This window comes from Botrytis porri, assembly GCF_014898465.1.
Source record: "Botrytis porri strain MUCL 3234 chromosome Unknown BPOR_006, whole genome shotgun sequence".
Classification (NCBI taxonomy): Eukaryota; Fungi; Ascomycota; class Leotiomycetes; order Helotiales; family Sclerotiniaceae; genus Botrytis; species Botrytis porri.
Window position 1 is genome coordinate 217668 of NW_024066080.1, and position 25767 is coordinate 243434.

General features: G+C 43.0%; 10 protein-coding genes across 10 annotated transcripts; 5 read left to right on the forward strand and 5 right to left on the reverse strand.

Annotated features, from left to right (window-relative positions):
- Positions 1-313: 313 nt before the first annotated feature.
- On the reverse strand, positions 314-698 carry EAF01_004607 (uncharacterized protein; the record flags this gene model as incomplete). The annotated part of the gene is made up of 2 exons (XM_038912861.1): positions 314-468; positions 530-698. The coding sequence occupies 2 exons, from the start codon at positions 696-698 to the stop codon at positions 314-316; spliced, it is 324 nt and encodes a 107-aa protein (XP_038770947.1).
- A 360-nt stretch (positions 699-1058) lies between these two features.
- Positions 1059-2278, reverse strand: EAF01_004608 (uncharacterized protein). The gene is made up of 4 exons (XM_038912862.1): positions 1936-2278; positions 1713-1882; positions 1548-1654; positions 1059-1475 (listed from the first exon to the last, which is right to left on the reverse strand). The coding sequence occupies exons 1-4, from the start codon at positions 2225-2227 to the stop codon at positions 1298-1300; spliced, it is 747 nt and encodes a 248-aa protein (XP_038770948.1). The 5' UTR covers positions 2228-2278; the 3' UTR covers positions 1059-1297.
- Positions 2279-4540: 2262 nt separating this feature from the next.
- Positions 4541-5222, forward strand: EAF01_004609 (uncharacterized protein; the record flags this gene model as incomplete). Its single annotated transcript, XM_038912863.1, has 3 exons — positions 4541-4666; positions 4765-5087; positions 5159-5222. The coding sequence occupies 3 exons, from the start codon at positions 4541-4543 to the stop codon at positions 5220-5222; spliced, it is 513 nt and encodes a 170-aa protein (XP_038770949.1).
- Positions 5223-5807: 585 nt separating this feature from the next.
- EAF01_004610 (uncharacterized protein) lies at positions 5808-6910 on the reverse strand (the record flags this gene model as incomplete). Its single annotated transcript, XM_038912864.1, has 2 exons — positions 5808-6634; positions 6694-6910. The coding sequence occupies 2 exons, from the start codon at positions 6908-6910 to the stop codon at positions 5808-5810; spliced, it is 1044 nt and encodes a 347-aa protein (XP_038770950.1).
- Positions 6911-10615: 3705 nt separating this feature from the next.
- On the forward strand, positions 10616-10842 carry EAF01_004611 (uncharacterized protein; the record flags this gene model as incomplete). Its single annotated transcript, XM_038912865.1, has 2 exons — positions 10616-10671; positions 10719-10842. 2 exons carry the CDS (start codon positions 10616-10618, stop codon positions 10840-10842), a joined length of 180 nt encoding a protein of 59 aa, XP_038770951.1.
- A 1075-nt stretch (positions 10843-11917) lies between these two features.
- On the forward strand, positions 11918-12797 carry EAF01_004612 (uncharacterized protein; the record flags this gene model as incomplete). The annotated part of the gene is made up of 4 exons (XM_038912866.1): positions 11918-12004; positions 12062-12114; positions 12241-12424; positions 12480-12797. The coding sequence occupies 4 exons, from the start codon at positions 11918-11920 to the stop codon at positions 12795-12797; spliced, it is 642 nt and encodes a 213-aa protein (XP_038770952.1).
- Positions 12798-15969: 3172 nt separating this feature from the next.
- Positions 15970-16692, reverse strand: EAF01_004613 (uncharacterized protein; the record flags this gene model as incomplete). The annotated part of the gene is made up of 2 exons (XM_038912867.1): positions 15970-16332; positions 16501-16692. The coding sequence occupies 2 exons, from the start codon at positions 16690-16692 to the stop codon at positions 15970-15972; spliced, it is 555 nt and encodes a 184-aa protein (XP_038770953.1).
- Positions 16693-17175: 483 nt separating this feature from the next.
- Positions 17176-19555, reverse strand: EAF01_004614 (uncharacterized protein; the record flags this gene model as incomplete). The annotated part of the gene is made up of 3 exons (XM_038912868.1): positions 17176-19366; positions 19424-19459; positions 19509-19555. The coding sequence occupies 3 exons, from the start codon at positions 19553-19555 to the stop codon at positions 17176-17178; spliced, it is 2274 nt and encodes a 757-aa protein (XP_038770954.1).
- Positions 19556-20375: 820 nt separating this feature from the next.
- EAF01_004615 (uncharacterized protein) lies at positions 20376-23433 on the forward strand (the record flags this gene model as incomplete). The annotated part of the gene is made up of 2 exons (XM_038912869.1): positions 20376-20743; positions 20793-23433. 2 exons carry the CDS (start codon positions 20376-20378, stop codon positions 23431-23433), a joined length of 3009 nt encoding a protein of 1002 aa, XP_038770955.1.
- A 741-nt stretch (positions 23434-24174) lies between these two features.
- On the forward strand, positions 24175-24807 carry EAF01_004616 (uncharacterized protein; the record flags this gene model as incomplete). Its single annotated transcript, XM_038912870.1, has 1 exon — positions 24175-24807. One exon carries the CDS (start codon positions 24175-24177, stop codon positions 24805-24807), a length of 633 nt encoding a protein of 210 aa, XP_038770956.1.
- Positions 24808-25767: the final 960 nt, after the last annotated feature.

Sequence of the window (25767 nt, forward strand, 5' to 3'; positions counted from 1 at the left end):
ATATTGTGATGCTGAGCGAGCAAATATGAAATTTTAGTATCCAATAAAAAGGAAACCGAATCAGATTGATTGAGGTAGCATCGCGGTCGAAGATTTCAACGAAGCGATGAAAGGACCATGACCAAGTTGTGACGAATATTTTGTGTTCCGAGGCTTTGGGCGCAGCGCATACAATAAGACCTATTAGGGAGCAAGACGAAGCCAAGATCTACACTGTAGTGCAAAAAGACCGGTGGCTTTCAGGAACTTTAACCTGATATTATGTTACCACCCAAGTGTACTCGCTAGTGGGCCCATCGCCACGCTTTCGGGGTTACATCTTCAGATATTGTGACTTACACAGCCATATTTCTTGCGGAACCTTATTGCGGACGACAAGCTTGCCATGTTGTACGACAGTTTGTAAATATGATACTACATCAAGGACATGCCACGCTACCAACTTCTCCTTGTTTGTTTGGTCGAGAACTAATGGTTAAGAATTGGAGAGACTTTGTGATTTCAACGCAAGCTGTCACTAAAAATGCACCTATCCAACCGACACAAGTGCGAAAGGAATTCGAGTCGAGATCGTCTTGATTATTTGGCGTGTAATATTTAGAAACTGAGCTTCTAGGTGTATTTGTCACAGCCCCACCGCACTCCCAAACAATCATTGCGAGAAAGACTCGCATGAAATGTGAGCTATTAAATGACATAGTGTTGGGAAATTGAATCGATGGACTGAACTCGCTGGCAAACCCTCCAAACTCATCCTGTTTATTTCACTCATATTACCTCCGACTTTATTTTTAGGGAGAATATTTGCCTTAAACTGACCCCCTTTCATTCATAGCTCTAAATTAATAAGAGCCAATCTTTTAGATTTGAACAAAAGAATCAAATATATCAAAGAAGAGGAAAGAATTTAATTTCATACATTGAGTCATCTCTTGTTGTATCTGAGATTATAGTCCCATCACCTAACATTTTAGGGGGAATGGCGAGGCTATGCAAAGATAGATGGGAGGATATAAGAAGATTATGGAAATCGATTTTGAATATCAGTTTTGTCGCTTTCACCGCACCATCGAGATATTCAGCAGCGGGAAAATAATGCTACATAAATGCAGCCTGATTCAAATGGTAAGAAGCTTCGTCCGATCAAGGGAATTGAGCCGATAATATCTGGCGTCTAACCAATATGCACTATACTATCGAGTGTTCAATACACAGAATCTTATGGTTGTTCAGCTGAATAATTTGAGCAGGCAAGCAGTAAGCATACAAGAATGAAGCATCCTAATTCGTTATCTCCTTACTCAACGGTACCCGATTTAGCAATAGCAACACGAGCTTTTGGAGTACCAGAACGAGTACCAAGTGCTTCGATTTTCTTCACAAGATCCATACCCTCAATTACCTCGCCAAACACCACATGTTTGCCATTCAACCAAGGTGTGGCTATTGTAGTGATGAAAAACTGGGAGCCGTTCCTATTGATGGTTAGCCTTTCATCACCGACTAACTCAATAGTACCAAGAACGGGTATCAGAAACAAAACCTACGTATTTCTACCTGCATTAGCCATACTTAATTGACCAGGCTTCGTGTGCTTGAGCTCGAAATTTTCGTCCGCAAACGTTCTACCATAAATGGATTTTCCACCAGTTCCCTGCGTTTACATTAGCAGTTTCTCGTCAGAAATGGATCGAGCAAGTGATGTAACCTACGTTTCCTCGAGTAAAATCGCCACCTTGCAACATGAATTGTGGGATAATACGATGGAATGAACTTCCAGCATATCCAAATCCATGTTGACCGGTACACAATTCACGGAAATTGCGTGCAGTTCGGGGAGTAATCTTATCGTAAAGCTTGAATGTGATGCGACCCGCGGGAACTTTGAAGTGATATCAGCAAGAGATGAACCCACCTACAAGCGTAAGACCCTACCAGAATCAACAGTTATGTCAAAGAAGCAGTTTTTGCTCGTGTTGTCCCCATCTTCGGGCTTGGCCAAAGTAGCTACAGGGTTTGAAGTCGAAGATTGGATGAATGGGAACGAAGAAGTGATTGAGAAGAATGAAGGCGTTAAGAGATTATAGAGCGAAGAGTTGTTTCCCTCAGACGATAGAATTGGTGATGGGTATGCAAACTTCTGAGAAGGCGTGGAAAATGGCGGTGCCATATATCTTGACTTTGTGTCATTATGAAGCCATTGGAAGGCAGAACTTGTTGAAAACATCTTTAGATTGGGAAAGAAAGTAAGCCTGAGTCAATTGAAGTTATTGGAGATTGTATCAACCAGAATTTAACTTCCACAAACGGTCGTCGACCATGTCGAATTGTCAAAATTGAGCGACACACGTGATGAAGTTGAATCCCGTGGTTTAGCCGGTCATCTGATATCACCTCAACAATCCATCGGTTGTACGGTTTCATTGAAACATCGACGACAATAGCTTGGTATTTACGACTTGATTATTGTGACTACTTTAGTTGCCAGTTTAGACTGAAATAGGCCAGAACCCTGTTACCATCTCTCAATATCTCCAACACATGCTCACGCTCAGTTCTTCCACGAAATAAAGTCACTCCCATTATATTCTTTTCACTTTGAAGTCTCCATATTAGCCAGACGCGATATGGTTCTGGCGCGATAACTTCGCTCAACTTCCCAAGTTCTTCTTCGTCATATTCTGTGGCAGATGGTACTTCAAGGAAGGAAAAAAGGGCAAATAATGACGAAATCATATGCTTCGTACAATCCGCGTCTGTAATCGACGGGTGCCTTAAGTCCCATCTCGTCTGCGAGCTTGCAACCCCATTGCTTCATCAAACTGATATTTACTTTACAACGATGCCCTGGATCTACACGACAGTAGCTTAGGACTGAAAGCAGGGACCCATTTAACAATGATTCGACAGAAATCACAATGCATTTCAAAAATGACGAAAGAGAGATGCAGATGTTTCTTTCGCAAGTGTGAACGGCTCATGATCAAAGAGTGGCCTCCCAAAAAGGTCTCATATGCATCATGATAGATGATCATGGTTCTATTTGCTATCCACATATTAAGTCAGCATGTGAGGATTTTGAAATGCATTCAGAGAAAATGGATTATACCCTCTGACCATCAAGTAGCCGGAAGGGGGCTCTAGTTGTGCAAATGTATTTGTCTTGGGAACAATCCATTCAGCACCACGAATCGCCTATTTCCATTCACTACCGTACCAGTGGCGGTTTGAGTTGCCTGCGTGCCAACCACATTGTCTTTCAGCACACTCCTCGATGCCGGGACCTTTGAGAACTTCCCAAAGGATGTCGAGTGGTGCCCAGAACCAGTTACTGACTCTCATATAGAAGTTGCGACGGCCATCACCACGACGTCAAAGAGACTACGGCAAGGCTAATGCCTCGCCTCATGAGGGAGATGATGATGATGTGGATGTTAGCGATGGAATATCACGACGTGTCAATATTATATCCCGCGTTGATTGTACGAATTAGTATTAAACAACAAGCATAGCTTTCACAAATTAGCATCGGACAATGAATGTTGAATGTGTGAGCTGGGATTAGAGAATCAAGGTATATTGCACAAAGTGGGCACGCATTTTCAAGTGGAATTTGTGTCCCTATAGTTTGAGAGCTCAAAATTTTGGCCGTCATTTATTTGGCGAAGGAAAGGAGATGAAGTCTTTTGAACGAGTGAATTTTCGTCCCCTTTTTCACACCGGCAGAGGTTTGCACCAAATATAAATCTGGTTTGTGAAAGGTGGGCTTTCCGTATTGTTTGCTGAATGATGACATTGAAATCGACGAAGTTTGTTGCTTTACCCTATTAAGACTGCTTTCAATTGTAGTCATGGTAGATCGCATGCATCCACTGTTCCATAAGCCGACGGTCACCAATTTTCGTAGTGCACTAAGAAGTCCCGCCTTAGGGAAGATCAAAACTACTCGCGACTCGCTCACCTGAAAATCCGAATCTCCCATCACATAAAAGGTACAGTTGTCTGAGAAACTTCTCGGTTTCTCTAATCATCGCTTAACATAATCATCCCTACCGGTCCTTCACATGCGAAACCCTAAACCGCGGCAAACAAGGATACTTCCCCAGATTACCCCGCAGACATGTGTTCCTGCAGCATACTTAGCATGTTGTTCTTCATGATATCCGTCTGTAGATCAAACTAGGCTTGCAATGCTTTTGACCAAACGGATTTTGCAGGGAATTGGCTGCAGGTGACTGCTCATCGATCCTGTTCATTTGAACTTCCCCTCATCACATCGTTACTGTTGTGATGAGCACCCACCAGAAAACGTTGGAGGATTTCAACGCGTCTAAAGTGCCTAAAGCTGCAGGTATTTTTTGTCTAGTTGCTCGCCGATCGATATACCTTGAGGGAGTGAGAGGTAATAATGTATTTATCCGATCTGGAACATATAATGCGGATACGCATACACGTATTAAATCGCAGAAAAGTTCTGAAAGCTATTCTCATAATTATCTAACTTTAATTTGGCATAATTCGGCCCTAACTTCAATACAAAATGCGTTTCACTATCCTTCCTATGTTCTTCCTCGCCTCCAAAGTCCTTTGCGATGGCCAAGCAATCGTAGATGCTATTTCAGAAATCGCAAATACAACCACCTCTCTCAACCAAACCGTCTCTATTGTATGTCCTCTTTTTCCTCTCACTCTTACCATCATCATCATACCATATGCATCCTACCATCCATCCCTCCAACTAACCCTCTCCGTCCCTCACCCCAGTGGTCCGGCAGCCTTCTAACTTCCCTCCCCATCATCACCTTCTCCGCCAAACTTCTCATCGACATTAACACTGGCACCTGGATCGCTTCATCCTCCGCAAACCTCACTCTTATCGAAACCATCACCATCGCCACCGCAACTCAAAACCTCGTCACCGTCGTAGAGGAAACTCTCGATACCATCGTATCCGCTAAACCGAAATTCAACAAGCTACTTTTCAGTCCGCTTATCTTGTTGGATTTGGTGGAGGAAAAGAGTGCGACGGATACTTTTAGCGCGAAGATCATTGAGAAGATTCCGGAAGCCTTTCAGGAGACTGCGAGGTTTGTTTGATTTTATGTTATTTCTCTGATGCTGTGTTCGTTTTGAGAGTTTGGGAACTGATTTTTGATAGAGCTATTGTGGCGCCTGTTGATACGGCGTTTGATGCGGCGATTGCGGATTATAAGTTTCTGTGAGAGAAATGGATAAAGACGGGGGATATGGTGATTGTTGGGTTGACGAAGGGGAGTCGGAGGGGAGGAAGGGAGTGGAGAAGTGCTGAGGGGCAAGTGGTGTTTGTAACCTTCTCGAGTCGAGCAGGAATTCAATGACGAACACTAGGATATGATTGAGAAACTATAAATCGTTTTGACAAGGACGCTACATGAAAACAGTAACGAATATAACCTCTGATATAATGAGTACTCATCACAAATTACTTTTGAGCCCCTTTCTTTGAGAATGAGAAGCGATCTTATGGCCAGGGTCGAAATCAATCTTCGATGACGAATTTAATGCTGGCGACATTGATAACTTACGGAACACTCCTTGCGCATGCCTAATGAAAGCATTGTGTATGCATTTGTGCAGTTCAATTTCCTAGGCTGGATTTCATATCTCTATCCCTCCACTTCTATTTCATAATGAAAAATTCACTAGTCACCACAAACCCACACAAATGTACACAGAAAATACCTATCCAGCACTTGCGGAACCTAGCTTTCAGAATTGCACCATCTTTTGCATGCACTCTCATATCCACACTTAATCGACGTACTCAATCAAATTCCAATAATATTAACATTATCACGTACATTAAACCGATGACCAATCTTTCCTTCCCCATAGACCGTCCCAGAATTCCCTACATCCAATTCTCGTGGTTCAACCAACTCTTCTACATCGCCTAGTCCTAATCCCAATCCTATATCCATTTCTCTCGTCTTCCGTCTTTCGTTCCGCTCATCTATCCTATTCCCACTTTTCGTATCCCTCACAACAGAATACGCATCCATCTCCACTGGCTCCACATTGACACTCACATGTTTCTTCTTCGCCAGATCAACATAGGATCTCGTCGCAGCCTCTGACTCAGTGGGCAGTTGGGGTTTAAACTGACGTTCTCCATCCCACGAATCATTATCATCTGCAATTTCTTTCGTGGTGAGTTGTCTCTTTGTTTGAGGCGTGGATGCTAGATAGCGACGACGCCGGATGAGTATAAAGGCAATGGCCATAAAGAGTGTTACGCCGAGGATTATGCTGACCGAAATGCTGATTTTTATGGTGTTTGTGAGGGAATCAGAGGAATTCGATGCGGGCTGAGTGCCCATTGGTGAAGTTGAAGCTGAGGCTGCTCCACCCTTCGCTGCAGTGGGATCAGTTACCTCAGTAGGTGAACTGGTTGAGCTCGCGCCGGTGGAAGTATCCTGACTGTTGTTTGCACTGCTTGTACTGGTAGAAGACCCAGCAGATTTTTGACCGAGCGTGAATGTCGGACTGTCTACTTCAGGTTGCGTGTTATCTGAAGAAACCCAATATATCTTATAAACTCCAGCTCGAAGTGAGTTATCCGGAGTCCAAGTTAATGAATTTCCCGATGTTGCAACTGTCATTTCTATAGTCAGTTTTGTGTAAGAAATTGGTAATTCCTGGCTTGTAACATACCTCCTATTGGTACCGCGCTGGCTAGCGAAACACTTTCATTATAATATTGAACGGGTGCTAGATGGAGAGTAATGGAGCCGGTTGAATCAACCCAAGTGATCGTAAATTGCTGTCCTAATACGGGATTAAAGGCCGTGTTCGTAAATTGAAACGAACGAACTAGGCCTGCAAATACAAGCAACAGTAATTGCAAAGAAACATTGTGAAATACTCGCATAGCGAATGCTACACGGAAAAGAGATAGGGAAACAAAAGAGTGACAACAACAAAACCTGGATAATATTAAACTCAACTTGAGGTTCTTATATCTATTTACGTGCTTGGGATTCTTTGCGGCAAGGTCAAGTCAGTGTAGTATTTTAGAGCCACTTATGGCGGTGCATGAGATGACAATCCTTTACAACCATGGCTGACCACGACGCAATGGATTTATGACACGCCCTTTGCGAACCATTCAATCATTGCGAAAGAACAGAGAGTGGTGTGAGATACATCAGAATTGGGTAGCAATGAGCCGTTGAGACCATAAAAGTAACACGGGAAATTAATGGAGTGAGATTGGCAGGCTTTGCTGCTCGTTTGATCCTTTGACTCATCTCGTTACTGTAGTATGCTGGCCTAAATAGAACATTGGTGGGTGCATAAGGCTAGAATGTAAGACGCATAAATTGACGGGATTTCAGCCATAGAATTTGTGAAGTTGAATGGCACCAAGGAATAAGACATGAAGTTCGCCTTCTATAATTCCGAGCTTCATGAGTGAGCTTTTATATAAGTTTCCAGAATGGCATTCCCGCATCTATAAAGATCAGAACAACCAACTACTATGTGGTCAGATCTACAACTAATCAAAGTGCAGAGCCACGATAAAGATCCTTGAATGGTAAGATGCTTATTAACGGATTAGACTGATCAAGAGGAGTGATGAGTCAGATCAGGATTTGTTTTTACCTATGAAAATTGGATCACGTGAAATATACCCGATACACCTAACAAGTAATTCTCAGATGCTAGTTCAATAACTTGATAGTTTCAGATCAAGTCAAACAATTAAGTCCCATTCCATGATATCCACTTGGAAAATTGAGCCTGATTGTTTGAAGTCTACTTGGACATTGATCAATTCTGTCTCCGATTTGGTACCACGTGACTAGTTGAATTGAAAAGGGACTGAGAAAGAAGCAGAAGGTAAAATTGTTCTTTGATAATGCAAATTAAGCGTTGATTTTCATGCTCAGTTCTCTAAAAATTCGAGGAGAGGCCTTTGAAGGTTAGATTCTGGCAATCCATTAATATAATGATGAATTGAACGCCTGATGGGCTCTGGTGAAGTTATGAGATAAATATCAGCATGATGCTTGGATCAGGTGACTACAGTTTTCGAATTGTAACTTAGGCTGCGTTAAAGTAATATTGCAGTGGGGATTCACTCAAAGTCCTTCCAGAGACAGAACTTCTAGTCTCATGACTGTGTCAAAGCATAAGGCAGTCTTTGTAAGTATAGAACCGGTAGAAGAAGTGGACTTCCAAGTTCCGTGCCAGCTTCAGCGAGAATCTCATAGCCCAACTATTTTTTGAAGTTGTAGTATGCAATGTCGTGAGAACACCACTTCCTATTGCCAGAAACAAAGCACCCACAAGAATAAATGAATGATGATAACGAAGCTTTCCCTTTAGTACTGACCCGATAGTTCCTGCTAAGATACAATATGCAACCAGCGGATCAATACTATATCCGTATTCGGAAGGTGATTTTACACCAATCGAGAGTAGAAACGCCACACAGACTATATCGTCCGTGAAGACTTCTAACATTTGGCGGTGGTTGCGGCGCAGCCGTAGTGTTAGTGGTGGTGGAATCTTACATATTGATAAGCTCGGCCTCGCTCTATCGAAAACTCAGAAAAAGCAAGAAGAGAAGGACTTGTTCAGGATCGCATCACTAACCTTTTGGCGAAACTTTCAGAAGCCCTATTGGTCCCGCTGTTGGGTAACTCCCAAGTCTGTCTTATTCTGCATTAATTCAATGCACATGCAATAATTCTAGAAATTCGTTATCTTGGCAGTATTTGATACTTATAGGTGATGCTATACGGAGGGCCCTATTCTTCCAACAATCCCGGGAGTACCATGCAAAATTGAGCGACTCGAAGTTGTATGTATCATCTGCTGTGCCGTCTACGCTGCTCTTATCCATTGTATTCTGGGTTTAGCTCTATGAATCTAATGTTCTATATGATCTTAAACTGAAGACGACTTCACAAGAGCCTTTAAATGCATCAACTTCAGATTGTCTGTTCCATCTCAAGATATACCCTGCACATCATACTCAAGCATCATGAATCAAACGTCTCCAACATTTGAACTTGCGCCCGCGACTTGTACAGACATACCCCAACCCGCCTACATCCACGTTCTTGCTTGTCTTCCCGACAATGCGGTTGCTTTATACTTCGATAATCCAAAGGAATTCGAGCAAAGAGTGACGGAGATGCTGGAAGGTCAAGTCGTTGACCCGAATTGGCAGTAAATCAAAGCTGTTGACAAGGATACGGACGAAATTGCTGCTTAGGCCTCGTGGAATACTCCAACTGATACAGAGATCCGAGAACGAGATAAAAAGGCGAATTCGACTTCCCCCCTGGTCTGCCAATGTTTGTACAGGCCGACACCGATCGATAGGTAGAGAAATAGACTAAAGGTCAACGTCACATTCTTTGCAAAGAACCTACTTTTCAACGACGTGTTATGAGTAATGCACTCGTTGTGTATGGCAACAAATTGGCAAACAAAAAGGGGTTGCCCATCTTCATGCAAGCTTCACCTTTCGGCTTTCCACTTTATACGAAGCATGGCTCTGAAACCGTACAGTGTTTAGATGTAGATCTCAGGGAGTGAGCACCAAATGCCAAGGGTAATGATAAAGGTTATGGTAACTATAAGTTCCGCTATATGCAAAGGCTGCCGCAAACACTCCCGAAATCTATCTGAGGGCTTAAGAAGCATGACACTTCTAAAGGTATGCTTCGATACTCTCTCGTTTCATGTGAGGTGTATGTTTTCACGAAGATCACTGCTTCACGAGAGACTTCTCGCGTACTCGCATTTCTTTTACGTGAGATGGCGACGATATCGAATTGCAAGGGAAATCAACAGTAGAATAAAGTAGCTGATAGAAATCGAGAGAAAGCTTTGAAAATGGTGGATGATTGGTGAGTATATAGATATGTTTGAGCTACACTAAAATAAGTGAATTGAGCTACAAACTCGACCGAGATGATATAGCTGTGTACGGTAATCTACATCAATAAACTACATATAGACAATGAAAAGACTCATCTGAGGGTTCCCGGTGAATCAAGCAAAGAAAAAGGTCATGAACATAAGCATTAAGGGGTGCTCATCCCTCAATGCCTATCTTAGAGTCTCCGTTTCCTGACTAGAGGTGGAAGAAAAGTATTCTGTCATGCGATAGTATCAAGATGTGTAATCTTCAAAGTCCTTCTGAAAACCTTTCACTAGATCAAAGTTTGTTTCTAGACCGCTTGGTGCAGTTCCAATTTCGGTTTACATCTGCGTACATGTCTGAGCATAGCATAGGGAAACCATCGTCTTATTTATTTACCTTCACCAAACAAGTAAAGATAATTCTTGACAGGCGTAAAAATGCCTGAGTAATCTTTACCCATGTTCAAGATGGAGTTTTGATGCATCATTGGTGATATTGGACGGGATTTCAGAGGTATGCATTGAAGTGGAACAGCGATTGATGTTCAGGCAGGCATTAAAATAGACTAAGTCATGTGCGGCCGAACGCCAAGATCTCAACTGGATAACGAGGGGAGATATTTCAACAACAATTCATATTGTTATACCACGAGAGAATGATAACGTGAGAGAGTTTGAATGTACAAGGTCAATAATGCCTATGCAAGCATTCAGAACTATTCTCAGTTTAGCAGTATTTGACGCCTCACAGTAAGTTCTTTCTCGATTCAACATATATTAGTTTTGGAACGTATCAGCTCTTCCACTCGAACAACAATCACCTCGAGCATAATCGCACTCGATTACACCGCCCGCAGATACCAATTCCAAATTGAGATGGCGGCTATGAGGCTGCGCGTACAATTGCGCCAGTTCGCTTGACCTTCGACGACTTTTCCGCCCGACACGATTCTGACGAAGTAAACGCTGGGTGGACAGAACAATAGGTCCAGATACGCAAGCAAAGCCGCTGAAATGGCGGGACTCATCTCGAGAAATAACTCTGTTCTTCTGCATACTGGTGCATCCCACCCTGTCTTGTCCGTGGCTCTCGCGAGCGGGCAATGAGAATTTTCGATGATTGGGCATGCACTCACAATATTTATATGCAAAGGGTCCCCAAAGATTTACAACCAGCTTCCAATCATACTCACGGTATACCAGGGCAAAATATGAATGATCTTGGCGAGAGGATCAGAAAACTTGTGCTGGGACAGATGGATTGACATTAATAGATATCCACGATCACGATTTGGCGCAAGTTCTCATGAATGACTTTACGGTGTTCCTCATATTCTGTTACGAAGGGCCCAGACGCCACAAGGAAAGGCGATGGGAGTCTCGTATACATACTAGGTATGTATATGTGGGTGGCAGTTGCAAGAGAATGTTTATCATAGATGGCGTCCTCAGGTATACCTTTACATGTGTGGGGGAACAGGTAAGTGGAGGGAAGAAGTTGACGACTTTTTGGAACTTCCATGGCTCATATAAAAGCTTCGACTTGGTCAAGTTCATATCCGTCTTGATGGTCACCACATATAACTGTAAAAGATATCAGATTTTAAATTTTGTAGAGCCGGTCTTATCAGAATTGGCTGCCACAACATAATATTAAGCTTTTCGCATCAATCATGTATTCATCGCCGCTCAAGAAAGATCTGGCAGAGTTCAAACAAATATAGTAATCAATTAAGAACATCAAATAATTAATTCTCAATATCTTCATTGCCATTCTAATTCAATTGCCTTCACTGGAAAATTTCATGTTCCTCAAAAAAGTTAATGTTCAGGCATTCAGGCCATCACTAATAAGCGAGGGTTGAATTTCACACAAACCCTTTAGCGCCTCAAGAATATTCGAGTGGAAACTCTATCAACTTGAGAAAAATCACCGACGTCGACAACTTGTAAATTTAACCACCACCGCCAACTCCACAAATCAGCCATCGCAATCATGTCTGAAGGAGAAATCGAAGTCGAGGCCGTTTCCGGCTACCAAGTGCTCCCAAAGGAGGTCACTGAGGAGATTGGAAGCATCAAGGTACAACTCAATTACAATTTATCGATGTTTGGGAATATTGAAGCTGACAATTTGCAGCTTTTCAACAAATGGAGCTACGAGGATGTTGAGATTCGCGACATCTCTTTGACGTAAGATTACCCAATGCGAAATATATCTAGAGGAAAAAAGGATGGGAATGGAAAATGTTCGACAATTGTTTTGGATGAGGGAAATTATAGGAAGAGCCAAAGGCTAATGCGATATTTTTTCAACAGCGATTACATTCAGATCAGAGCTCCAGTCTACATCTCCCACTCCGCCGGTCGTTATGCCCAAAAGAGATTCAGAAAGGCCAACTGCCCAATCATTGAGCGTCTCACCAACTCCTTGATGATGAACGGTCGCAACAACGGAAAGAAGCTCATGGCTGTCCGCATTGTTGCCCACGCCTTCGAGATCGTACGTCCGACTACATCGTGATATTTGCAGGAAATTCTAACAATCAAAATTACAGATCCACATCATGACCGACCAAAACCCAATCCAAGTTGCCGTTGATGCTATCGTCAACTGCGGTCCTCGCGAAGATTCCACCCGTATCGGATCCGCTGGTACCGTCCGTCGTCAAGCCGTCGATGTCTCCCCTCTCCGCCGTGTCAACCAAGCCATTGCTCTCCTTACCATCGGTGCCCGTGAAGCTTCATTCAGAAACGTCAAGTCCATTGCTGAGTGCTTGGCTGAAGAATTGATCAACGCTGCCAAGGGAAGCAGCAACTCCTACGCCATCAAGAAGAAGGATGAGTTGGAACGTGTCGCCAAGAGCAATCGTTAAATGGTTATATTCGTGGATTTTCTGTGGGGTGTTTCAATTTGCATTATGGATGGATGGGCGATTGGCTGCATTTCTGTCACATAAACGACTTTTATGAATGCAAAAAGTCATGACACAACCGGAATAATGGATATTTGCATTCAGTGATTTTGTGCCATCGGTTCAAGTGCACAAATTTGTATGGGACCATGAGCCTAGGATGGCTGTAAGGGCTGATCATATGCCATCTGGTGATTCTACAGAATTTTGATACCTCCAGATACAAAAGCAAATTTGATGAACAAATCCCGCACATTCTCAAGCTTTACAAGTGACATGTACAATGATTGACAGATATTGCTAGCGAATTCGCAGCCGAGCCACTTCAGTTTTATACGTCGATATATGCTTCCAGGAAACTTTCCCTGCAGTTCCCGCTTGTACAAGGTTTCCATGGAGTTGACTTTTAAGGTTTTTATTTGATATCCTCCCAAGATTTGCTAGTGAGAGTAACACTGGATAATGCTGGCTATTTTTTCTGCTGTGCTTGGCGCGTATGGTAGTTTCAATCTAGAATTGCAGTGTCCTTCAAAGCCAAAGCACCCTCGCATTGAGAATATAGTAGTCTCAGTGCATCGGAACCACTACTGCCCACCTTTCAATTCCGCTTTTTCAATAATCGATGGTTGATGTTTAGTTCCCACGTAAAATTCCATCACCTTGCCCGTTTCGATCGGCAGGGTTCTTGGGTTGTTTGGGAAGAGGAGTACACTGTTGTTATGAGAATGAGGACATTGACGGATTGATGACTTGATGACTTGAGTGTGTGTGAAAAAGGGGATGTTTGGAAGGAGGTAGAAATTTTTATCATTGAAGTGGGTGATTATAGTTTGTACTCTCGGATTCGAATGAATGGAAATAAATGTATGATGCTTCCACAACGATTCATGAATAACCCCCCCCTTGAATAACGGTTCGGTGCGTGCTGGAAATTCTTATTTGTTTATGTTGTTGTTAATCACCAGCGTACTAGTTTGCAATCCTGCACGAATATTCAAGGTTATGGCTTGTGTTTCCATAGAGCGTTGTGGATAGTCTTGAGGGCCCATCTTTTGACTATGGTATCAATTGGGATGCTTCTCCTTCCTCTCTTTTCTTCTCTTTTCTACTGTGAAATTGTATGGTTTATATGTATACATGGTATTGTATCTCAACAACGTGTAAACAACAGCGGCCCTGCCCTTCCTCCTCCCTCCCTTCTCTACACAATATGTATTGAAAAGCTTAGCACAATCCGGAATAGTAATTTTGTCAATATTCCAGGAATCATTGCGTGGATCACTTGACCTCTAATTTCTTCATTCGCTTTAAAAATTGAAAGGCGGATTTCTCATGTCATTCTAATCAATAGTTTTGGGTTCATTGAGATGTAAAACTTGTCCGGCGGGTTTGAAGTGTGAGATGAGATGGTAGGTGGACTTCGTGGGTAGGTAGGTTATTCTTGCGTATGGATATTCATTTTTCATTTGTATGGAATATTTCCTCGGGAATATACTCTTCTGGTTCTGATATCTGTGTGACAGCTTTCCATATTCATGGAACTTTGTATGTGTTTCCATGTCGGAGATTTGAGATTATCTTGGTGTTTCGTGTCGAGTGCGAATATGATATTGTTCATCTGCAGGGAATAGTAACAAGTACCATGCAACAGGCCATGTAAATCACAGGTAACAATCCGTTCATTGCATAGGTTGGTGTACTTTCGCCTCTTGACACTCTGTGTGTTGGGCTTAAAGATATAAATCCAGAGCGAAGTGGGAATGGACTGGGAGATGTACTAGAGGCTGTGCGTGGGATTGTGAGGAATGATTTGTTTGTGTATCTGGCTTCCTTATGTAGCGGGTTAATCCAAATCTCTCTGATAGAATGACGATGCTTGGAGGAATATACATATCCTACCTAAGCATATATTGTCGGGAGAGAATAGTCGGGATTTGAAATAATTTGAATAGAATACATTAGGAACTTGATTGAGATTATCGTGGTAATTTTATTCTGGTATATACTATATCTACAACAGCGTGCAATTCGGCTGTGAAGGAATGGGTGAGTAGATATATGTGACGATGAACCAAGTGTCTTTCATAATATGTACATAGCGGGAGAGAATTGGGATAGGGGGGAAGAATCCGCTTTGTTGATTCACATTTTGAAGAGAAGTTTGGATGGGCTTTAGTGGTTCAGGCTGAGATATTTACATGTCTTTTCATGTAGCGGAGATCTTTCTTGGGTTGTTTGGCGATATTAAAGGGAACTTGGAGGAAATGGTGAGGTTATTAGGGATGTATAAAGGTAGACTGTAGGTGTTTAGTGATGAGGACTAGAGAACATTGAAGATGTGGAGGTAAGTAAGTAGGAGGTTGTGGATGGGGAAGGATGAGAGCTGAATAAACGATATTAATTAGTGTGGAGAGCAATGTAGTTATTGAAGGGGGATAAACGACTGCAAGACTTGATAGAAAGATAAATATTATGTAGACCACTGAACGATCTTCAGTTTTCCCAGAACTCATCTTGAACAACATGTCCAGATTTTCGGCGCTCAGTAACAATTCAAAAAGACAGTTCGACCTTGATCACCAGGGAACTTCATGCTCTGGAATGTAATGGCTAAGAAGGAACCTTCCATGGATCGCCATTATGAATACATCAAAATAATACCCAATTTGGACTATTAATGTTTCGCTAACGAAGCTCCATATAGAGACGCTCAAAAAAGAGAATCCATCCTGTGACTTTATCTAACCCCCATTGATTACTTCTTCAATTACTTCTCCTCTGAACCCTCTGATGTCCCTCTGAGCTTCAATCTAATTTTAGTGGTGGGCGCGCTCGAAGCACCCCCTTTCTCTGCATTAATAACATCCATCTCTTTACTTATTGATAAACCCAGTACATCTCTCCGTGCCTATGCGCATACTAATCAGCATCATTTGATATAGGTGAATACCTATCTGGGCCTTGGTAAAAATGCGCAACATACTGGGAAAATACGATTCACGTTCTTACCCGACAATTTCAACTGAAAACACCTGGAGCACGGTGAATATCTATCACAGTCTTTTCTCCGCTTGTGACACAGGAGACAAGCAGGCTAAGAACGAAACCTCATTGCAGTCTCGACAGAAGCCATTCATGGTTCTTCAGGCTCGTTGAAATTCAGGAAATCCTGTCCGGCAAAAAAGAGTCTTTTGGACAATGAGATAGAGGCAGGCAAATCTAAATCTGGTTCCAGTTCTAAGAAATTCGCAACGGCATAGGATTTATTGGACGCAGGATTGGAAGCACGAAGATCTAAATCTGCTTCATGTTCCGAGGGAGGTCTTTTCCGTAATATAGTCGGAATACAAATTCTCAGAAGTCTATCTAATTCGGGTTCATATACTTCCACTGCGCCTTCGTAGAAATTCTCATGAGGATCTGAAGAGAAAGTATCTTTCAGAAGTCCACGGAGGGGGAGTTGTAGGGGAGGATGACCGAGAAACAGAAGAGAGGCCTTCAGAATATAGTTAGAAGGATGCAATCACTTCGTTCATTTTTCAAGTCGGTTAATTGGACTAATATGCTTCTGGAAGTCATCCGTGAAAGCATTTATACCATAAAAAGGGACAGTGGGATATGGGAATGGGAGCGGAGTGATGTATGGAGGTTCTGGGACACATACAACTATACCTGTAAATGTATCTGCATCCTCAAGCGGTGCTATTCCTCTTCGAAGATATCGAGGAAAAGGCGAAATGTCTCCCAAATACTGACATATGATCTCCTGATCCGGTGGAAATAATTCAAGTGGCGGATACTTTAACTCTTGCCCTTCGTCATCCACCAAAAAGCTTTCGTAGTCACTTTCCTCCATCATGTAGTTGGGAAACTTATTCAGTATCATCGATGTGAAAGGATACCGTCATGCCATAAGTTCCAAAACAAAATAGTGCATTCAATATTGATGTTGTCGAGGACGATAAATTAATCTATATTGCTTATGATGTATCGAGTGAATATCAATATGTCTTTCCGAATGATAAATATATAACTTATTATCTCTTCGCGCTTTCTAAATTGCGGTTGGAGACTTGCACTTTCTCTTTGACCAATTTGTACGCGTGTGAATGAGATGAAAATAACGGAAATACTCTTCGCATACACATCATATAGTAACTTAATGCTCATGTCAAACTTGATAGAACTGGAGAATGCATGAATGTTATATATTCGCACCAATTTCAGATGTTCATCGTTGTTAATGAAAAAATTCAACGAGTTAACTGAATTCCACGACGCTGTGGGTTGATAAAGCTGTAAAATTTGCTTTTGATTAATTTGTAATACGACCAATAAATTAACATCCAATGTTTCCTCTCTTTCCACCTCTCTTAGTTCTGTCAATGTGTCCTTTAAGCACCCTCCTAGTATGTTGCAAACTTCTCTTCTGCTTACTTTTAGCCTTACCCAACGTCATCATGAAATTCTTCTTTCGAGATTTCTCTTGATTGGTAGTACTCTTGCCCTCGGCATCCTTCTTCGACCTCCTAATTGCCTTGGTAGACTTATGCTCGCTACGCTCACCCTTTCCTTCCCTAGCCATTGCTATCTTCTCTTCTCTTGTATTCTTCTGTAACTTCGAGAATCCTTCAATTTGATCAGCTGTCAAGGCATCATCCGCATGTCTCGCAGCTGCATCCTTCATTCGTTGAGATTGTGTCCTTCCTCCCATCGCCTTATTTACGCTAGCCTCAAGACGGAGCTCTTGAAGCTTTGCAAGATCGGCTGGAGTGAGAATTTTGGTGGTTGCATATGTGGAGATCTTATGTTTGAGGGCCTTGTCAGCAGCCTCCTTCTCGGCATCTTCTATTAGTTTTTCGGTGCCGTCCGCTAAATTTTCGGTAGCTTTAACTTCGAGCTTCGCTTTCTTCGCGGCTGGCTTTTCATCTTCACTGTCACTGATCTCAATTTCACCATCGCTCTCGACATTGATCCAACCACCCTCATCACTATCAGCATCAGATTCAACATCCCATGCATTCCAATCTTCCTCATCATCCTCTTCTTCATCCGTGCCCAATTCTTCCGGCAATCCACGTTCAACTCGTTTCCGTTTCCTTTCGTCTTCTTTCCACTGCTCAAGTAGCTCGATACCTTCGATTCCACCGGCTTCTTCCTCACCAAAGCGTCTTTCTTTGATTAGTCCAGTCTTGAGACCCATGGTCGCTGTCTTTCCTCTATCTCTCTTCTTCAACATATCAGCTCCGACCTCACGGTACAAGGACAACAATCCTTTCGCTGCCATCATTGTTCCCTTGTCTTTACTTTTTCTGTACATGATAAGATCTTGTAGAAGTGTATCGTTCATAGCTAATGGTTGTCGTACGCAAATCTCTCGAATAGCATTCAGTCCGGAAGCAGCAACCTCCGAGGCAGAAGCTTCAGAGACGAACTCATTGGCAATCTTCTGTACCAAAGGTTCTAAAGCATCAGGTGGAACAAGATTATGTGTTGCTTGAGCTAGAGATGCCAAAAATGAAGTCACTGATGGTTGTCGTGGTGTAAGGTACTTTGTAAAGTACGAGTATAATGAAATTACAGTAAGCTTGTGCAAGCCAACAAGTCGCGAAACCAATTGTAGGACAATCAATTTTTGTTCGAGGTTGAGTTTCGACTTCGAGTTTTGAAGGTGTTTTGAAAACAGGGTTTCGGCGAAACCTTGGGGATCGTGCAAGAGATGCAGGGCGGAGAAATTCAGTGGATGGGGTGCTTTGCTCTTCTTTTCCTTCCTTCGTACCTTTTCGACGGCCTTCTCCAATGTCTTCGTCTTCTTCTTTGTTTTCTTGTTGATACCAACTTGATGCTTCAGCTTACCAATATCAATGGCTTCTTCATCACTGCTTTCATCCTCCATTTCCTCTCTTTCCTTGTCACCTCCCAGGAAAAACCGTACTCCACCACCAATAACCTTCTCATTATCTGACAAACTAGCTTCCTTCATAATCTCAACAGCTTTCGCATCTGTCCAGATCTGTCGTTTCCATAATTCTCTTGTAATCTTGACAGCCCAGATTCCTTTGGAAGATGTTCGGTCTGAGGTGAGCAGATTGAACAGTGCTGTCTGTATCGTTCGATTAAGACGATGGTTGATACTTTTGGAATTCGAAGTGCGGAGGTCTGACAAGATCTTCTGGAATAGTAATGTTCGGAGTGTTTTACTGGGCGTAGCTACCAATATTGGAAACAATATATTGAGAAGGTTGGCTGAATCGATCACTTCCTTTCGTCGCAATAATACCAAACTACCAACGATCTTCTCACGCAATTCGCTTTCAAGTTCGGCATGGTGTAAAGTTAAGATCTTCTTGAGATCCTCTGGGAATTCTGCGGTATCTTCTGGGAAACAGTCGGAACAATGCGCGACGAAATCGATGAGGTCGTGAAATGATACGATGCCGCCGGATGTCGCAGTGGAAGGAGAGGACATGAAGATATCTCTTTGTGCTTGGTACTGTCCATATTGATTTAGGAAATCTTCTGCGTATGATCTGGTATACTTGTTAGATGATGATTCCACTACCCAGTGTAGAAGACATTCAACTTACTTTGGGTCTCTTCGAATCTTGTATTGTAAATTTGGACTATAGAGGTCAGCAATGATTAATAGAAATGTACCAATTGAAGTCTTACAGATCCGCATCAACCTTCTCCAAAGCACCAAGTCTCTTTTTACCCATTACGCCGGTTGGATGCTGTCTGATTTTTGAGTGTTCGAATCTGCCTCCTCACTGGATTTCACATGGGTGAGATAATTTTTTTCGTTATCATTATCTTAGCGCCAGTCGCTTAAGGGACTAGTGATAACAAGACGGCGTGTAAGGATTGATTAGTAAGGTGTCTGAATATGAAACAACTGAGGATCGCAAACTCTTCAACTACATGCCTTTCTATTGGTTCACATATTTGCCAACTCACGCTCGCCCAAGAAGTTTATATCGTTAATCACAACGACGACGTGGAATTAATCCATGATGGTTCATCTACCCTTATCAAATAACATCCAAGTGGCTACCACACCTCGTATATATTCAGTTAGCGGCCACATCAACGCGGAGCACGTAGCTAACGATGACTGCATCGATCCCCAATATTATCATGAGCCTCAGCTCGCGTCAACAATCCGAGACCTCAAGAAATTGCAGGATGGCCCCCAAATCATCCCATTGGCTTTTGATGCCAGTCTCCAGCTTCTAATGGTACCACATAAGTTTATGGTGGGTCTTTGGAGTCATTCTTTGCTACGACTATTGCGAGTAATTTCAGGATTTTGATGATGGTGATATCACGGCTCGTTTAAAAGGATCAGGTTTTGGTGAAGCTGTTGTTCAGCCATTGTCGTGCCCAAATACTATATAACTCCTACCCAGTGGCAGGTGATCAAAGAGCCCATAAGTCAATGCAAACCCTACCCCTCTTCCTTCTTTTCATGCCTCCCCTCATCTACTTATATTACTGGTAATGAATTCGCCCACAGATTGTCCATTTATTTCTGCGAAAATGTCTGATGCAGATCCATACATCCTTACAAAGCTCTCCGAGCATGTGTCACAACATCTGAACAAATCACTTGGTCAAGCCGTGGAGAATCTATCTTTGAGACTTCAGGACACGGCCAAAGACGCTATCGCTGACACCAGAGAAATCAATACTATAATTGACCAGGCGGTCAGAGAAGCCGTTGAAAAAGCATTCGAGAAGTCTGTGGTGACGGAAGTTGAGCCTTCTTCAATACAGTCAGAATTTAAATACCCACCTCCGAGAAATTCAAATTTCGTGGGCCGCTCTTCAACCCTGGCGAAACTGATTAGTCTATGGAAACCAGATCAAAAGAGTCGATTAGCAGTAGTAGGGCTTGGAGGAATAGGGTATGTTATTTCCCCTCGATAATCTCAAGGTCGAAACTCACATCCATAGCAAAACCGAGCTTATTACCGAGCTGGTCTACCAAATTAGAGAAGCATCACCCGCATCGATATATTGGTTTGGGCCAGGAAACTTGCTTGCGCCTTCTGTCGATGGACATGAACCATTAGAAAATTGGCTACGGCCAGGGCGAGACTCCGCAAGTTTGTTGGTCGTTGATGCCGGGGATAATTTCGAGTTTCTGATGCAGCACACGGAGCATGGTAGACTGATTGACAGACTACAAAGGTTCGAAGGTGCCATCATACTCATCACAAGGACTAAATCGAATGGGTGTCTCTTAAGTGGCCCCCACAATATCTTCGAAGTGGGATGTCTAGAGCTCGAACCAACAATGTGTTTATTACGAGACAGGTTGACCGTCGACCTCTTCGATAAGTCAACTGACGAGCAACTTCGCGAAATCGCCCTTCTTGTTAATTGTCTACCAAGAGCCATTGTCCAGATCTCAAACTTACTTAACGATACTTCGATGAGACTGTCGCAATTCATCTCCATATACCGAACAAATGATCAATTCAAACTACGACTGCTGAGTTCGGTAGCTCCGCTTTTTACAATATCGGAAGAAGAATCTGTTATTGGAAAGGGTGTCATGAATGCTAGACAATTTCGATCAACTTACCCTGTGGCTGCTCGTATTCTTCACCATCTATATTATCTTGGTGGCAATGCAGTACCGCGCTCTATCATCTGCTCGTTGGTTGATCCTCTTGATCTCATTGTCGTAATGTGCATTTTGAAGGGGAATTTTCTCGTTACAGAGGACGATACTAGCGAGACATATAATATTCATCCCTTAGTCTTTTTGTCGCTCAAGAAGGTCATTACCAGTGAGAGGTCAGAAGCGGATGAACGTGAGATCGAGCAAGAACTGGAATGGTACACACAAGCAGTTATTGCCTTTGGTAATCACTACCCTGACTCAAATAGCAAGGATCGAGAATGGTGGAAAACATGCTTCGAACGATTCCTTGGTGATGGAAGCAAGAACAGTGATTCTGTGCGAATTGCGCTGGCTTTGGTCTACAACAAAGAATCCAAACATCTTGTTCGCATGGGCCTATATAATGATGCTTTGAAGATGGCAACACACGCAGTTGATACCTTACCTGAAGCAATACCCCACGAACATCTTAATGTGCTTCAACATCATCTTTCGCTACTCGACCTACTAGCCAAGTATGGAGAACTTAGAGATGCTTTGCAGACGTATACTGAAGAACAGCCAGATGAGTTGTGGAAGAAGCGTGTTGAGGGCATCCTGTACTTATCAGAAGGTACCAATAAATCCGATGTCGTTGACCTCTTCCGCCAGATTCGCCGTACAAAGGAGTCCATGAATGCTCCGGAAAGTGATTTATGTACCAGCGTTGACGACTATGGGGCGGCTCTCATGCTGATTGGTAATTACCAAGCTGCTGAAATAGAATTTTCGACAGCGTTTAGGAAAAGGGCAACATTCCTAGGAACCAATCATCCCGACACTCTCATCAGTTGCCAACACCTTGCAAATGTACTACATAAGTCTGGCAGGTTTAATGATGCTCTTAGATTTGTGGAAGGTGCCATACGTGGAAGCCAGATGTCTCAAGGCGACGAGCATCCTCAAACTCAATACATCAAAAGTCTTAAAGCACGGATTCTACTGTCCAAAGCCGTTTCATTGGCCGACTACAATGAAGTTGAATCTCTTCTTACCAACGCCGCCGAAGTTCTCACTACTCATCTATCCGACTCTCATCCCCTGGTTTTGACTTGTAGGAGCAACATTGCACTAGTGATGCTAGCACAAGGCAGATATGATGAAGCTTTAACCATGAACCGTGCTGTTCTGACCGCAAGAGAACATGGTCCATGGTTAGACCGTGAGCGACACCCGGACATACTAACAAGTCGGCATCAAATTGCAGAATGTCTGAGGCTCAAAGAAGGATGTCATGCTGCTCAGAGTCTGAGTTCTCAGGTTCTGGTTGATAGAACGCAAATATACACCGAAGGAACTTTCGAAAGCGATGACTTTCATCCCGAACAGCTTACGAGTCTCCACCTTCAAGCTCTCATCCTTGCTGGCCTTGGTCAACATAGCGGAGCTCTCCACAAAATGGATCTTGTGTTGATCGGTAGAAAACGCGTTCTCGGAGAGTCACATCCAGATTACCTTAATAGTCTCACCTGCCGAGGTGAAATTATACGCGGCCAGCTGCCTCTTGAAGAAGGGCGGGGGGAGATGTTGGACACTATCGATGCGCTTCATGGAAAAGCTTTGGAGGGCCTTACTCGAGTGTTTGGTTCTCAGCATCACTGGACACTTCAGTGTCTATCCTACATGGCAGCTGCAAAGCGTGAACGCGGCGATGCATTGAGTTACACCGAAGCCGCTGGGCTGTATCGTCATATTTCACGAGCCTATGAGGGAAATATGGGTGACCTCCACCCTGAAACCGTCAGAGCGAAAGCTCATCTGGCTGAAGTGATGCATCTTTTGGGAAATCGTCCGGAAGAGACTAAAAAGGTTTTCAGAGAAGCTTGCGCTGGACTCGCGAAGGTGTTTGGGTCAGATGCTCATGCTACTATCACCGCGTATAGAGGGTATGAAAAGTTTGCGAAGGATCTTTCTGATCCTGTTTAAGGCTTTTGCAGTGTAATGATTGAGGAATTATGGAAACAGGTTGGCCAAGGATTGTTAGGAAACATATATGTTACCCACATATATGGGAATGGTAACTCAGCGTAAACTATGTTCGGGTAGGCGTTGTATTGGATCGATAGATTTTTTATGGAGCTGTTTATTGATCCTTGTCCTCTCCTCGCTGGCTCAAACTAGCAGGAGCATTTCACAGAAGCCTCGTCGAAGGCTGGAGTTAATCCACGAATTTGATGACGTTTCTTGTTATGTCTACTTTCCTTTTGTACAAATCATAAAGTCAAGTCGGATAACACAGAGTGATTTCAGAAGTCTGATATCGAATCATTCATACACGCAACCTAGTAGCATCCGTTGATGTCGAAAGATGCCATTATTGCATATTTCAAGCCTACCACCTTTAGCCTTTCTACTTCAGCCTATTTGCGTTCCTGAAATGTCTGCCAGCAAACACCCACACAAACGGGTCTGGTGCTACGCGAATCCAACCCAAGGCGCCACGTTCTATATTCTTCCAATGACCAATCATTTTTTGGGGCCTTGCTTGCAGATTTTCTCCACCATCTACATTATATTGTATATTTCATATCTGGCGGATGTTTGCTCAAATTCCTATCGGTTCTCAATTCGATTGATTCTTTCCCTTTTTGCATTACTGGCGCATTTTCCAATATGTCTATTAATTAAAAATTTCAGATACTCCCTGGTGGAACTCGTACTGTAAATATGGCACCATTAGCCTTTCCCATTTTATCTTCCCGTTCGTCTCCAAACAAAGTCGCAAATTCCACATCCCAAACTATAGAACTTTTCACTCAATCTTCTTCCGCATTCTCTACCTACACTCCTTCTCCTACTCAATTTCCCACTCCCTCAACACTGCCTCTAGAATCTTCAATCCCGACTGCGCTCCCCGATCTGATTCGTGAACAATTCTCCACTATCATAGTTGATGCCCCCACCACTACTTACACATCCTATATCGAACTCAACGATAATGCTTTTACTTATGAATCTGCTTCCCTCCCTTATTCGACTCCGATTGGTGATTCATACGCAGTGGAGACGCAGGCACCTCAACCCAACAATAGCGGTAGAGATATCGGAATAGTCATTGGCTGTATCATTGGGGTATTGATATTAGGACTGATGGGTTGGGTGTACGCGATGAAGGCGAAACGCAGTCGAAGGAAGAGGGGAAAAGGGAAAGGAAAGGAGAAGGAGATTGTGAAGGAAACGGTGAAGGTCAAGGTAAAGGTGAAAAAGAGGAAGCACAGGAAGCATAAGAAGCATAGAAAAACGGAAGCGGAAACAGCAGGGGGTTCCGGGGGTGTAGCACCGGCTGCTGGAGGTGCTTAGATGCCATTGCGTAGGGATGACAGGAGCTCTATTCTGCGAAAGTTAGTTTGGCGAACTGGGTTGCATAAGCTCAACGTTTGAGCTCTTGTTGAGCAACAATTGTACACAGAGTGGTGGATTGGGCACGAGCAAGCTCAATGCAAGTTCAAGCGATAACTTGACAATCAAATTGGGGATTGGAGAAACCGCGACTGAATGCTGATTAGTTCTGATGGGCACGGTACGGAATGATCGGGAATTTCGCAGCGCCAAATGATCTACCAGATAAATGAGTTTTCGATATATCAACTGTGCGCAATCCAGACTTGGATCTAGACCAATTGAGCTGCCTCGTTCGTTATCAATATTGTAGTCAGAAAAAATTCAAGAAAGACACACTTTACATTCCGCGCTACTGCAGGATATTGCACTAGACTCTCGGCTTGCCACATCAGGCGACGTGCCAAGAAATCATCACCATACGGATAAATGGATTTTCGGGGATTGTATATGAAATTAAGCTTTGCTGGGCGTGGCAGTGTTGAGCCTTAACCTCATAGGACATGTGGGAAAAAATGTGCTAGGGGTTACTTTGACGCACGATAGGTCATTGAATAATATGCGAACAGCTACCTATGGAATGAACAATCCCTCAAACAGTGGTTACTTCTGTCAAAGGTCTTTTGAGGACTTATTCCAAAAGCCTGTCAAATAATACTCGAACAGTTTCCATTGAATTGAACAACTCTAGAACAATGAATTTTAGAACATACAAAAAGGGACTTTCGCTTCAAACGTAAGAACGTAGTCTCAACCAAGCATTCAAGCACTCAACAAACAACCAATCAATCGATCAACTAACGCCATGAGTCATCACCAACGCCGAAAACATCACTCATCTCGCCGCCGCGAGAGTGAGAGGAGAGAGGCACGGGATCGATGGTCGTATGCCGATCCAAACCACCCAGTCGAGCTCCGCGA

What these genes read in the sequence shown, in the direction of transcription:
- EAF01_004608 (XM_038912862.1), bottom strand. Translation starts at nt 2,227, where the DNA reads ATGTTTTCAACAAGTTCTGCCTTCCAATGGCTTCATAATGACACAAAG. An exon ending in GCGATTTTACTCGAGGAAAC is followed by an intron (nt 1,655 to 1,712) that starts GTAGGTTACATC and finishes ATGTAAACGCAG; the next exon opens with GGAACTGGTGGAAAATCCAT. An exon ending in GCTAATGCAGGTAGAAATAC is followed by an intron (nt 1,476 to 1,547) that starts GTAGGTTTTGTT and finishes AACCATCAATAG; the next exon opens with GAACGGCTCCCAGTTTTTCA.